This window comes from Dermacentor variabilis, unplaced genomic scaffold (genome assembly GCF_050947875.1).
Source record: "Dermacentor variabilis isolate Ectoservices unplaced genomic scaffold, ASM5094787v1 scaffold_16, whole genome shotgun sequence".
NCBI lineage: Eukaryota > Metazoa > Arthropoda > Arachnida > Ixodida > Ixodidae > Dermacentor > Dermacentor variabilis.
In genome coordinates this window covers 7,784,595-7,798,101 of record NW_027460324.1, presented here as the reverse complement: position 1 = coordinate 7,798,101, position 13,507 = coordinate 7,784,595, and the positions used below count along the sequence as shown (strand labels likewise).

Sequence of the window (13,507 nt, the reverse complement as noted above, 5' to 3'; positions counted from 1 at the left end):
GGTTATCCGGACTTCATCCATGGCTGTAACGTATGCCTACTCTGCAGACATTGTCTCCTCTGGCAACCTCAACAATGCATCAAGTATGGCCTTAGAGACCCTAGACATCAGCTGTGGCCTCAGAGATTACACATTGAACAGTGATCCCAGAGGCCTTGCCTTGGTTGCAGCACTGTGCTTCAGAGATTTGACTACAAATGCCAATCTTGGAACGACAAAAAGCTGAGCTAGTTGGTAAGGATTCATAATCCAAAAAAGGGGGTAAGGCGTGCAGACACGGGCACAAGAGAAGAGAAGTGGACGACACGAATGCCGTGGGGCGACATGATTACGAATAAACCTCAACATAGTTCTAGTGCGGAAGATACATATCGGGGGGGGGGGGGGGGGGGGGCAATTATGGAAGCTAAAGAAGGATTGTGCAGATAAGTAGAACAAGGAAACGGGCTCAGAGTACTAGAAATGAAGCTTAGAACAACAGAAAGCTGAGCTACCGTATTTACTCGCATAATGATCGCTCTCATGCAATGATTGCACCCCTGAATTTTGTGGTCAAAATTCAATTTTTTTTCTTTCCCGTGAAATGATCGCACCCTGCACTTGTCGCAGTGATATGTCGTGTGCCAAGTCTAGCTAATGATGATCGCACTTACCATCTGTCGAACGCTACGCGAACGACTATTGAAGACATACCAAGCGGTCTGCATGCACCAAACATTCTTAAGCAGATGCCCCATTTTATTCCTTTCATTATTTCTGCACTTCCATGAAAAAGAAAGCTACAACTAAACTTGCCTCGGCTTTATTATTTGTAGGCTTCATAATGGTTTTGGTCAACATCAACATAAAAGGCGTCTTTCGATTCGTCTCCTCTGCACTTGTGGGCACTCAACAAATTGTGAGCGGCAACGATAATGGCCACGTTTGCACTGATACGTTTGATGTGCTCCCTATTAATACGCTGACTCTTGTAATGCAGCTAAAATATTTGCCCACCCTTAGCAGAAACGTGCCGTATTAGGATAGCAGTGAAGACAAATGCCACAGTTTCCGCAGCATGCCTGCCATGTGTTTTTACGTCACTAGCAGCTAAGCGCGCCCATCTCTGTTTCTGTCCCCTCAAAGTGGACATGGCTACGTTATATGTTGCAAACTTGCCGATATTAATGATATTATTTATTACTGATAAGGAAGAAACTGTTTCAATGCATGTAATGTACTCGTGAGAAGAAAAATAATCGCGTTCGGCATGTTCAGCTTGCTCCGATGGCCACCATTTTTGTTTTGGTGTCCCGCACTGACAGCGGCAGCCGCCTGCTTGTCATCCTGCAGCAAATGTGGGAGGAAAAAAGAAAATGCTTCTTTAAGTGGGAAATTTAACCCGCGTAATGATCGCACCCCTGAATTAGCGTAAATTTTTTTTACAGAAAAAGTGCAATCATTATGCGAGTAAATACGGTAGTTGGTAAGGATTCATAATGCAAAAATGTCATGGTTTATTCGTAATCAGGTTGTCGCACGGTGTTCGTGTTGTCCACTTCTCTTGTGTTCCTGTCTGCAAGCCTTACCGCCTTCTTTTCCAATCTTGAAGGCTTTGCCTAAATTATAGGTCGCATCAACATCGCGATTATCATATCCTATTCCGGCAACCCCGCACACGACCTGCTCTTGCTGTTCTGTTTGTTGTATTTGCCATCCGGACAGCGTTCCACCATTCTGTGCTTGTTTGTTTAGTATGCATTCCCGACAGTGCTCTGCTGGCTCTAAGTATTTCTCGTGAAGTTATTGACAGTTCGCGTCAAGTGGCACCAACGGTGCCCTCAAGGTTCGACTCCGAATTCAGTCTCAGTACGATTGGCTCCGCAACTGAAGAGCCTGAACTGCCGCCTACACAACGAACTCAAGTGCTTGCATCATTGATGACCTGCTAGGATGTGGTGTGCCCATTTCTGCCGCCGTTACAATTGAAGACTTTGCAAACGTCGACAGTGCGGTGTTGTGTGCCAAACTGAACGATGTCAAAATAATTGAGCAAGTTCTCCCTCCTTCAAACGACGACTCTAACTCGGATGATGATGATATACCATGTGCTCTGCAGCCTTCACATGTGGACTTGAGCCTTTGCAGTCCTTGCATTGGCGTACAGCGACAGCACAAAACTGGCAGAAATGCAGGCGTACTTGGTTGCACGTAAGCAGAAGTGTGTGCAGCAATGAATCGACCACTGATTCCCTGCACAGGGGCCTTAAAACATAAATGAAATAATCTTTTTTGGACAACATGGCGTGCACAGGTGAGCGTGCGGCCGGTTCGATGTCCAGTGCCACAGTGCTGTGCTCTCTGCCTGTACGGCACCACATGCGTTCACGCGCATGTCAAGGATTTGGAACAGTGTCCTTCCACCATGGGAACAACGGCCACTCAAGCGTTCATGTCGTTACTGCCAATATGCACACGGCCCCAGTCAGCGAGGATGCTGTACTACATACTGCAACCACGCAATGTTGCAAAGGATCGACAGTTACTACATTATTACCAGGAGATCATGGTTCGGCGGTGCTTCGTTTACGCATTGCCAATTACTGATAATGGTTCGAGCTGACATTCTACTTTTGGAACGTTGCATTTTCTTACCCAAAGCGACATAGATAACATAATTTTATGGCTCTTGTGTGGCTGACATGCAGTCGTAATGCCGAAAGGTTTAGAGAATGGCGGAATGCTGCAATAGTTTCCCAAGTTTACGCTTCTGGCATGTTCGAATGCTTTGCTATCTTGTGTGGAATAGGCATGTTCTACTACAGTAAACTCTCAGTTGTATGGATGTCGGTTTAACAAATATTTAAGAATAGTGAACTTTTAGCAAATCCTAGGTGGTTTTCTTATGCATTCTACGAAAAAAAATGTTCATTTAAACGAATTTCTTAATAGCAATGATTTCATTTGAATGAACCTGGTGGACCTGGGCTCATTTTTAAGACCAGTTCAACAATGTTTTGCAATCTGCAGCGCTGGTGTAGCCAATGCCTGCCACCCCCAAATTGCCCGTCAAGAGGCGGCGGCGCAGCATCGCTTGTGCTTGCAGTGCTACCGAGGCAAAGCGGCCTTGCAGGAGAGGAAAATGAGCCACGTGGTGTCTGTTTCTTTCTCACCGGTTTTGTTCGGCCATCTTTGTTTCGGATAACAGCAGGATTGCAGTTTGTGCACCGTGAACCCACTTTCGTAAAGAGTTCAACGAAACGTTAGCAGTTCTCTCTATAAGACATGCTCAAAATCATTCGGTGTGCGGACAATGGTCAAAGGCAGGTTTCACTGTATTCCTATTCTTGCATCTGTATTCCGGGCTACTTTTTTTGTCTTTTTGCAAAAGTATCTCCAAAATATTCCATTACGTCAAAGACAAATGTATCTTTGTATCTCTATTTTAGATCTCCAGTTCATATAGGTATTTAGATATCTGTATTCCGGAATACTTTTCTGAGTATCTCTGCCCAGCCCTGCTCTCTGGACAGCTTTGTTGCTTGCACTTTGAGAGCACCAGTGCAAATGAAAACTATATTCAGGTTGTCTACCAACTGGGAAAACCGGGAATTCTCTGGGAATTTGAATAATCTGGAAATACTCAGAGAAAACTTGGGGAATTTGTGCTTCTATCAGGGAAAATTAGCCGTAACTTTATTGAAAGGGAACGAAAGTCATGTTAATGCTGGCTCCAGTAACAGAGGAATCGCAAGGAATCGTCATTGACGCTGTGTCATCGGCACGATGTATTGCCAGAGCAGTTAACGACAGATTTTCCAGACACTCGATTTTTCGGACATTCTGATAATTCGCATGGCTTTGCGGCACCACCACTTACTCCATATAGGCAATGTATATTGCCCTGATTGCAGGTCTGAAATGGCATTAATCAAAGCCACCATCGCCGCCATTTTGATTATCTCGCCACCTCGAACCAACACTCTCGCATGCAGATCCGCTGGCAGCTGTAGCCACCACCGCGGCAACGTTAGGCCTAGCTGCTTTTACGTTCGCTATTAAAGGGACACTAAAGGTTACAAGAAACTCAAGTTAAAGTGGTAGAGCAATGTTCTAGAACATCTAAGGCGTCAATACAATCGCGAACAGAGCTTTAGTAACCGAGAAATTGAGGTAAATGCATGACACGATTTGAGACCCCCCGCGACATTCCGGTACTAGCCCGATGACGAAAGCACTCCTCCTAATTTGTGTTACTAATACTCAACTACTCGTACTAAAAATATCATTTCATTCGATTTTAAGACTGAAAAAATGCTACTTGTCTATGTCTATTCGATTCTAAGAAAAAATAACATTTTGACGTTACCAGTAATATGGGTGGTCGAAAACCTTCGTTTTCGCTCGACTCTGCGCACTCGACTCTGTGCCACGCACGCTTTGGAGTTTCAGTAGCTTTGTTATCGCGTCGTGCTGTGAGGGTTCTGCTGGCTCGCGAAACTTTCACTTGGAACAAGCAGCGAGAATGCCACGTCCATCTGATGTCGTGGGAAGCCCTCGTTGCTTTCCCGCTCCGGAGAGCCGGTGTCGAGGCCGCCGTCGTAGTACACAACAACGCCGGCAGCGCGAGCCCTCAGCAGCAGGTCGCGCTCGTCAGTGCTCAAATCGCTGAAGTTGAGCCCACCAGTGCGAGCCAATCTGTCGGTGTCAGGGTCCATTGCGACGAGTGTCGAAGTTTGCGTCATAGAATGAAGTACCAGCTTATGGTCGCGCGTTTCTCCTTTCGCTAGCCACCATACTCCCGCTTTCGCTCTGCTGTCGGCTCTGTCTTGGCTTTGTTTCTGGCAGCTCGTTTGCGTTTTGCGCAGAAAAGCCGTAGCGCCGTCTGCGGACGCCGTTCTACTCACCGATGGCGCAACGTCACTATGAGACCATGATGTCAGTACTCCTTGATCGGAGGGCGGACGATTTGAACTGCGCTAGAGGTACGCGGACGCTTCAGAACACATTTTCTCTTAAAATAAGTCTCCTTGGCACGAAACAAGCGTTTCGAGGTTTCTGGGATGGTATTTCAACAGTCCACGTTGACTTAATTAATAGTAACTTTTAGTGTCCCTTTAAGCTTCTTGTCGTGCGGTGCCATGTTTTTCATTGAAATAATTCGCCGCTGTCAGCAATGGCACTGACACCACCTTTGTAATCCTCGCGATTGGCTTCGAAGCTCGCAGAGCACAACGCGTTGCGTAATGCCAGTCTCCGAAGTTAGCTTTGCCTCGGTACAGCAGTGTTAGGCGGTGAAGCATAAGCGTGGGAAGGGGCGATTGTCACGGGACACGGTATGTATTCCTTACATACTGGCTTATACATGCATGCAGCCCCATCTCCTGTAACAGTAGGAGCACTGATATGCCTAATATGTGTACAGGCAGGCCATAAGTGCTTTTTCGGACGTGCCTGTGGCAATTTTGGCCCTTAAGGGCAGTTAGAGACATGCATTCATTTTTTTTGGACGGAGAGATTTTTTTTGGGTGTTTTTGCGGCCCCTAGGAAGTCTGAAAAATCGGATGTACACTGTACATCTGACTGAGGGGATGCTTCAAATGATCCATGGGGTGAAAACGTGGTAGGAGCAGGATGAGAACAGAAAGGACCGACGTACTACAAAGGAATTGACGGGAAAGGAAGCGTGCCACCACCTCTTGGAAGTAACTTGCACTCAAAAAACAGTGTTGGCTGAAGCCGAGATGCAGGTGTCCTTCATCCAAACCAAAATAAACTCTTTAAAGCAGTGAAACCCAACACTGAGATGTTGTGTACAGGCTGAGAGTATGTCAGGACAGTTGAGGTTGACTTCCCAGCTGCTGAGAGAGAATCTTAGTTGTGACAAAGTTCAGGCCTCATATCGATGAGCTTGCTATCAGTTGATAGAAATAGCTCATATTCAAAAATATTTACTTATGTATGCATCTCCTTTTTATTCGTATTTGAAAATGTTCGACTCAATTTAGAATGGGTTTTACCATTCTTTTCACGGTGCATATTACTAACACCTTCCTTCTGTTTTCTTTTTAAGTAAAATAAATATTACTCCTTACTATTCAAATTGGATTGTCATTTTTTTTTGTTTCGACATGCTTACTAGAGAGTGACAGCATCGGACAACATAGTGTAAGTCTGTCTTGACAAAGTTCTGGCTCATTCAGGGAATTTTGCAAAGGTGCTCGGGGAAAACCTGGAAAACTCAAGGAATTTGGAAATGTCAACTTGGTAGACACCTTGTATATTTGTTTTCAAAATGAGATATGCATAACGTAACTGTTATGCACTTCGTATATATTGATGTACATAACTCCATAAATTGCATTTCACATTTTTGACGTGATGTCTGCTGTGCCCTTTGCTGTTTCATATTCTAGTGAATATTCAGTTTAGTTAATCTTCAGTTAAGTGAACTACAGTGGAATCTCGATAAACAGAAATCGTTTAAACGGAACTGCCTCTTACGGAACACCATCCTCACGGTTGGATGGTTTCGTTTTCGTGCAATTGTATTCAGCTTCGTCTCTCAGTAATTGGAACTCCTGACAAACGGAACTAATTTCCTTGGTGCCTTGAGGTTGCGTTTAAAAAGAGCCCACTGTATTTCCATGGGTCCCTTGAAATTCACTTACGTGAGAGATCGCTGTAGTAGTTAAATGCCCCACGACAGCTACTCATGGACGGTGGTCGTACCTTCCTTTCCCAAGTCATTGCCAACACTTTCTCTACCAAGCACAAGCTCACTACGTCGTACCGTCCTCAGACCAATGGCCTAACTGAGCGATTGAACCAGTCCATTACCGACATGCTGTGTACCTTATTTGCCGTACTTACTCAATTCTAATGCTCCCTTGATTGTAACATGCACCAGTTTTCCGTGACCTAAAAAAAAATAAAAAATTGCCCTCAATCGTAACGCGCCCCCGTTTGCTGTGACAAAGAAAAAAGTCCTTTACAGTACCATACACCTCATTTTTTCATACAGAAATACAGCTCTCTCATTTGGAAAAACAAATATTTGCTCCCAGTACACTAAAGGTGTCAAATAAAAAAGTCGCAGTTTCACCTGAAAGGCGAAACTAGTTTTATCGGCCATTTAAACTTTTAGACACTCGCTTACTAGCTAAATTAACAAGCATGGTGTCACGCATGCACAAGCAAACACGACCATGTCTCACTCAATGATTGCGCAAACTCTTTATCAAAACGCTAGAGCGAGGGAGTGCGGGAGCAGGAGTGAGTGAATTGACCTTTGTGCTGCTTCAATGCCAACTAAGTGACGAGAACACAGCGTGGTGCACCTAGATGCACAGGGGCTGTCTCCCATTGCAGAGCGGCCTGGAGCACTGCTGTTCGGAGTGTGCATTCAGTTTCGGTGCGTGTGGTTGACCTTGGCCGCGCCGACTTCGCGCGGCTGACGCATTGGTTCTTTATTCTATGGTAGAACCACAATGTGGATGAAGCAGCCAGTGACCTGAATGGTAGGAGTGAATTTGGAGCGAATTATGGTTTGGATGTGGAGCGAATTTACGGTTTGCAAATGGTATACATGCATTTTTGCTGCAAAGGTAAGTTATCTTAGAACGACAGAAAGTTGAGCTAGTTGGTAAGGATTCATGATGCAAAGAACGTGTAAGGCCTGAAGACACAGATAGAAGAGAAGTGGACAACATAAACGCTGATTTTCAGCGAAAGATCTAGTCGGCGTTTGTGCCCCGCAGGGGCGTCTGCGTCAGCAGGTGTTTGGTGTGTTGCGACACCACGTACCCGAGCACACGAGGGTTGGCCCCTCCCGTGTGTAGTCGTGCGCGGCTTGGCCGTGTCTGGGGAAAGGGGGATCCTGGGGGTTGAGCTGATGCTGGGTGTTTGGACCTTAAGGCCCCCCCGGCGGAGGCAACACACCTCTTCGGCCTCTGCTTCACATAGACGGCACCTCCAGGCTGACCCACCTGGAGGAAATTGGCAGTCGCCTTTTCCTGTCCTCCTCTCCATTCTTCGTCTTTCTCTCCCACTTTTCCATCTTTCCTGTCTTCTGTTCATTTCTTTTAACTTCCTATTTCCTGGTGGCAAGGGTTAACCTTGTGTAATGTATCCAGTCTTGGGTATATATATATATTAGGTTATAGTGGGAACGTACTGCTGGCGTATGCAGAATAGAATTTTTGTAATCCTGTGATGTCCCCAAGTTGGGCTCCGAGGTGGGCGGCGGGCATTCCTGCGGAATACAATAATCCTATATATGGCTTCAAATTTCCCCACACTCCCTGATCGCTCCCTGAAGAGGGGGCGCACCACTGAAACCTTCAACTTTCTCTTAAAACCAAAAATAAATATTTCCCAAGTACCATGTAATACAAAGTCAACACGAAACCAAGCCAGTTCGCACAATATCCCCATTTGTGGTCGCAAAATGTCTGACCGAAGCAATCGGATCTGGTTACAAAGTAACTAAGATGGGAAGCGGTGACCTTCTTCTGGAGGTGTGTGACAAGCTCCAATACAGCAAACTGACCAAACTTGTTGCGTTTGGTGACATTCCTGTCTCTGTGGGCCCCCACCGGTCAATGAACGCTGTACGTGGTGTCATTTCTGATGACGACCTCCTTGAACTTAGTGAGAGCGAGCTGTTGGAAGAATGGCAAGAGCAAAATGTGGTAAAGGTGCAACGAATTAAGTTAAGGCGCGATGACAAGGAAATTCCAACAAAGCATCTAAGAATAACATTTGGAACAAGTGAGACTGGATATTGTAAACTACGCGTACGACCGTACATTCCCAATCCGCGCCGATGCTTCAAGTGTCAGCGTTTTGGGCATGGGTCTCAAAGCTGCCAAGGGCGTGCTACTTGTGCAAAATGTGCATCTAAAGACCACACTTCAGACAACTGTTCTTCCACAACCCACTGCGCTAACTGTGATGGAGACCACCCCACCTATTTGCGATCGTGCCCGTCATGGAAGAAAGAAAAACAAATAATCGAACTGAAGGTAAAACTAAACATCTCTTTTCCAGAAGCGCACAAGCGTTTAAGTGTCCACAACCAATCGAATCCGACCTACAGTGATGTGACGCGCCGGGGGGCAGTGCCACATCTTGTGGCGGCCGCGCAAGTCACACGGAGTGCGACGGCGGTTACGCCATCAGCCCCCCTGGCAGGAGCAGCCACTGCTCTTCCGCCCCTTACCAAGAAGGGCCAGCAGACCTCCGAGCCTGCCGGTCCCAGGGCCACTGCTCGAGCAGACAGGCCCGAAAAACCCCCGCGCGTGCCCGCTGAGTGGGCGTCATCCTTGGTGGAATGAGCAGTGTAAGGAAGCCCGCAAAAATCAAAATAAGGCTTGGAGTCGCCTTCGCGACTGCCCAACTACCGAGAACTTGATCAGCTTTAAGAAAATAAAATCAGAAGGTAGAAGAACACGCCGCCTTGCCAAAAGGGAAAGCTGGCAGAAATACATCTCTAGTATTAATTCATATACAGACGAAAGAAAAGCCTGGAACAGAGTAAACAAAATAAAAGGCCGCGAAACCCATCCTCTACCATTAGTAAACACGCAAGCAGATACTCTTGAAGACCAGGCTGACTGTCTAGGAGCACATTTCGAGCACATTTCCAGTACATCTCATTACACAGATACATTCCTAAAATTCCGGCGACAAGCAGAACAGATGACTCTGGATGGGAAAGGCACATCCAATGAAGTATACAATCGTCCATTTGGAATAGCTGAGCTCCAAGCCTCACTGAACTGTTGCAAAAAGTCCGCTCCAGGAAGTGACAGAATAATGTATGAGATGATCAGACACTTACACCCTGAAACCAGGGTGTCTACCAACCGGGAAAACTGGGAATTCTCAGGGAATTTGTATAGTCTGGAAAAACTCAGGGAAAACTCAGGGAATTTGTGCCTTTCTCAGGGAAAAGTCGCAGTAATGCTGGCTCAAGTAACAGACAGGATGCACTTTATACGATTCGTACGAAGCGCGTTTTCTCCACAGCCATCGCCGTGCTCCCGCACTGTACTTTCTAGAGAATGTGCCAGGAAAGTGGCAAAAAGCACAGCGCTTTGAATTTCTAAGCGAGTCGAAATTATGCAGACACTTCCCGGCGCCACGTAATGCAGAGAACGGGCTTCGTAAGGCTCGCAATCAAGTTTTTCGACGGTCGCCGGCGTCCCCACCTCCCCCCCCCCACTTGTTTCCCAGCCGAGAAAGCTCCAGCAAGGCGGCAGAAAGCGTTGCGAGCGAGACTATAAACTCGCGGACAACTTTCTGTGCCTATGAAGGGAAAGCTACGGGGGCGGAGCTTCTGCCCATGTGTTACCGCGCCAACTAGTCCGTCAGCGCTTGACAGTGCTTTCGGTTGCTCGGAGAAGACGCTGAATCGACGCTGCTTCCACGAGCGGCGGTTCCCTTTTGTCCAGACGGGGAAGGGAAAAGCCGTAAAATTAGTAACCTTTTACGTTCAGTGGTGTGTTTTGTTTTATTTAACTGTTTCTAATAAGTTGTGTGTTTTCTCTTCCCCAGCTTAAACTAACATGGATGAAAACGCGGGACTCTTCAGAAGCGCTCACTTGCACGCGCTTTGCCTCCGTAGCTTTCCCTGCAGAGCCACAGAAAGTTGTCGCTACACTTCCGCTTTCCAGTACGAGTCTTAAACGAACTTCTCCTGCACAATGCTTCGATGGAAGCGTCCATTTCTACCTTGAGGGGTGGCACGCGCGGCACGCAGGCGGCAAAGCAGAGGGCGACTATAGCTTCGCGCCCTGCAATAACGCTGCCGCGAGCTGCCGACGCTGGCAGAGATACAAAGTATCGAACGGTGTCGCGTTTTCTAAGTTTTAGTGACCCCGTTCTGACCCGACTTGGTTTAGTTACAGCAGTGGTGCAGCAGGCAAGCTTTGTTTGGTGCGACAAGTATGAGCGCGTCCAAGTGTACTTTCGTCCAGGACTGGACGAATCCGAAACATTGTGAGTTTGCAGCCTGGGTTAGGCCCGTTGAAAATAACGCGAACGCGGCGTACTGTACGCTATGCAGAAAGCAGCTTTCGCTGAGCAACATGGGAAGAAGAGCGCTGACAAGTCACACTGTAAGTAAGAAGCACCGACTTGCTGCAAACGGAGCCAGGACACCTTCTGTAGCTTCGTTTCTTACGCCGCCAGCAAGTGAACCGTCGGGCACTGTTGTGACTAAAGCTGGGCCAGTGGCGTCAGGTTCTGCGACGCCTTCATCTTCTTCAACCACAGCTACGGACATCCAACCCGAGCGTGCGGCAAAGGATATTTTTCAACGCGACACAGAAGTGATAAATGCTGAGGTGATGTGGTGCCTCAATGCTGTCATGACGCACACACCATTCCGTGCTGCCACGGCATCGGCTTCTCTGTTCCCGTTGATGTTCCCATCATCAGCTACTGCCAAGAAAGTGCAGCTTGGCAAAGATAAGGTGGGATATACTATTGTCTATGGCCTCGCACCTTTCTTTAGAGAGAGCGTCGTGTCGGAATTGAACCAAGCCTCCTACCTCGTCTTAGCGTTTGACGAATCGTTAAACAAAGTTGCACAAAACGAGCAAATGGCCGTGTTGGTTCACTTTTGGTCGGATGCAGAGGGAAGCGTGAAAACACGCTACCTGATGTCATGCTTTCTTGGGCGCACGCGAGCTGAAGAATTGGTGTCCGCATTTAAAAGTGCCACTGAGGGACTCTCACGTTCGAAAATTCTTCAGATATCAATGGACGGGCCAAACGTCAACATGAAGTTTCTCCGTGAGATCAAGCAAGAACTTTGTGAATCTAATGACGACCGCCAAATTCTTGACATTGGAAGCTGTGGCCTTCATGTAGTGAACGGTGCGTTCAAAACCGGACACGCGGCAACAGGATGGCAACTTCTGGAATTTCTCCGGGCTATGTACAATTTATTTAAATGTGTGCCTGCCCGACGTGCTGAATACGCACGCATTACCGGGAGCAACATTTACCCTTTGAAGTTTTGCTCTGTGCGATGGCTTGAAAATGTTCGAGTAATTTCGAGGGCTCTTGAGGTCCTGCCTTACCTAAAGGTGTACATTGAGTCGTGTCGAAACGAGAACAAGCGACTGACCAGCGCCAGTTGCGGCGTCGTCGAAACATCCATCCACGATCCTCTGTTGTCTGCAAAGCTAACTTTATATGTATTGCGGAAGAATTGCAGCTGTTCCTGGCTTAGTTCCAGACGGATTCGCCTATGCTTCCATTTCTTGGTACAGCATTGGAAAATCTTCTGCGATCACTAATGAGTAGAATGGTGAAGAAAGAAGTGATGATGGCAGCGGACAGTCCGTTGAAGTTGATAAAGGTTGACATGGACCAGCATGCGAACGTTCTTGTGACGCCCAAGATCGACCTTGGCTTTGCTACGAAGAATGCGCTCTGAAAGGCCCCAAAACTTTCAGACGGGACTATTTGTGAGTTCAGAAGGGACTGCACTGCTTTCATAAAGAACTGCGCTAAAAAAATCGTGGAAAGATCGCCGTTGAAATTTAAGCTGACGAGGGGATCGTCCTCTCTGAATCCCGCGTGCGCCCTGATTCTGGAGCTTGGGGAAAGGCGTTTCACTGATGCACTCGAAGTTGTGACGGAACACCAATGGATGACCGGAGCAGAAGCTGATCGGGCAATGCGGTCCTACAAGCATGTGTGCTCCTTAGCCTCGGCGCAAGCAGCGTTGAAAAATTTTAACAGGAGCACGGATCGGCTGGATACCCTTTGGGCAGGCATCTGTGGTTCACTCAAGGAACTACTCACTTTTGCCAAGATGATTCTATCTCTTTCGCACGGAAATGCGTCTGTGGAGCGGGGATTTTCTGTTAACAAGGGCTGTCTTGTCGAAAATCAGAAGGAACAATCTCTGGTCGCCCAACGAATCTTCTTTGACGCCGTGTCATCGGCTGCAGGAGTTGCCAGCGTAGAAGTGACCAAGAGAATGCGTCAAATGGTCCGTGGGGCGAACGCACGGTGGAAGGAGGAGCTAGAAAGGACGAAAAGAGAAAGGGCCGACGCACTCAAGAACGAACGAGAAAAGAAGCGTGTCGCCGCATCTTTGAAGCAGCTCGAGCTAAAAAAACAGAAAGTGTTGGCTGATGCCGAGATGCAGGTGCCCCTCATTCAAACTGAAATAAACTCTCTAAAACAGTGAAACGCAACACTGGGGCGTTGTGCGCGAGCTGAGCATATATCAGGATGGTTGACGTTGACTTTGTAGCTGCTGAGAAAGAATCACTTGTGAGAAAGTTCGGGCCTCCAACGAAGATGGTTGCTATCACTTGGTAAAAATAGCTCACTTTGAAAAATATTTGCTTCTGTGTGCGCCTCCTTTTTATTCGTATTTGACAATATTCGACTCAATTTGCAAAGGGCTTTACCATTTTTTTATCGAGAATATCTTACTTGCTGTGCATTTTACTAACCTTTCTGTTTTCTTTTTGAATGAAGTAAACATTACACCTTACTA

General features: G+C 47.0%; 2 protein-coding genes across 4 annotated transcripts in view; both read left to right on the top strand.

Annotated features, from left to right (window-relative positions):
* The window catches only part of LOC142568069 (uncharacterized), a 368,896-nt gene that overhangs the window by 47,506 nt on the left and 307,883 nt on the right, over positions 1-13,507 (top strand). The gene's annotated exons all lie outside the window — the stretch shown is intronic.
* LOC142568085 (uncharacterized) lies at positions 2,281-12,430 on the top strand. Its single transcript, XM_075678181.1, has 3 exons — positions 2,281-2,293; positions 11,260-11,926; positions 12,298-12,430. The coding sequence occupies exons 1-3, from the start codon at positions 2,281-2,283 to the stop codon at positions 12,428-12,430; spliced, it is 813 nt and encodes a 270-aa protein (XP_075534296.1).

What these genes read in the sequence shown, in the direction of transcription:
- LOC142568085 (XM_075678181.1), top strand. An exon ending in CTGGAATTTCTCCGGGCTAT is followed by an intron (nt 11,927 to 12,297) that starts GTACAATTTATT and finishes ACTAATGAGTAG; the next exon opens with AATGGTGAAGAAAGAAGTGA.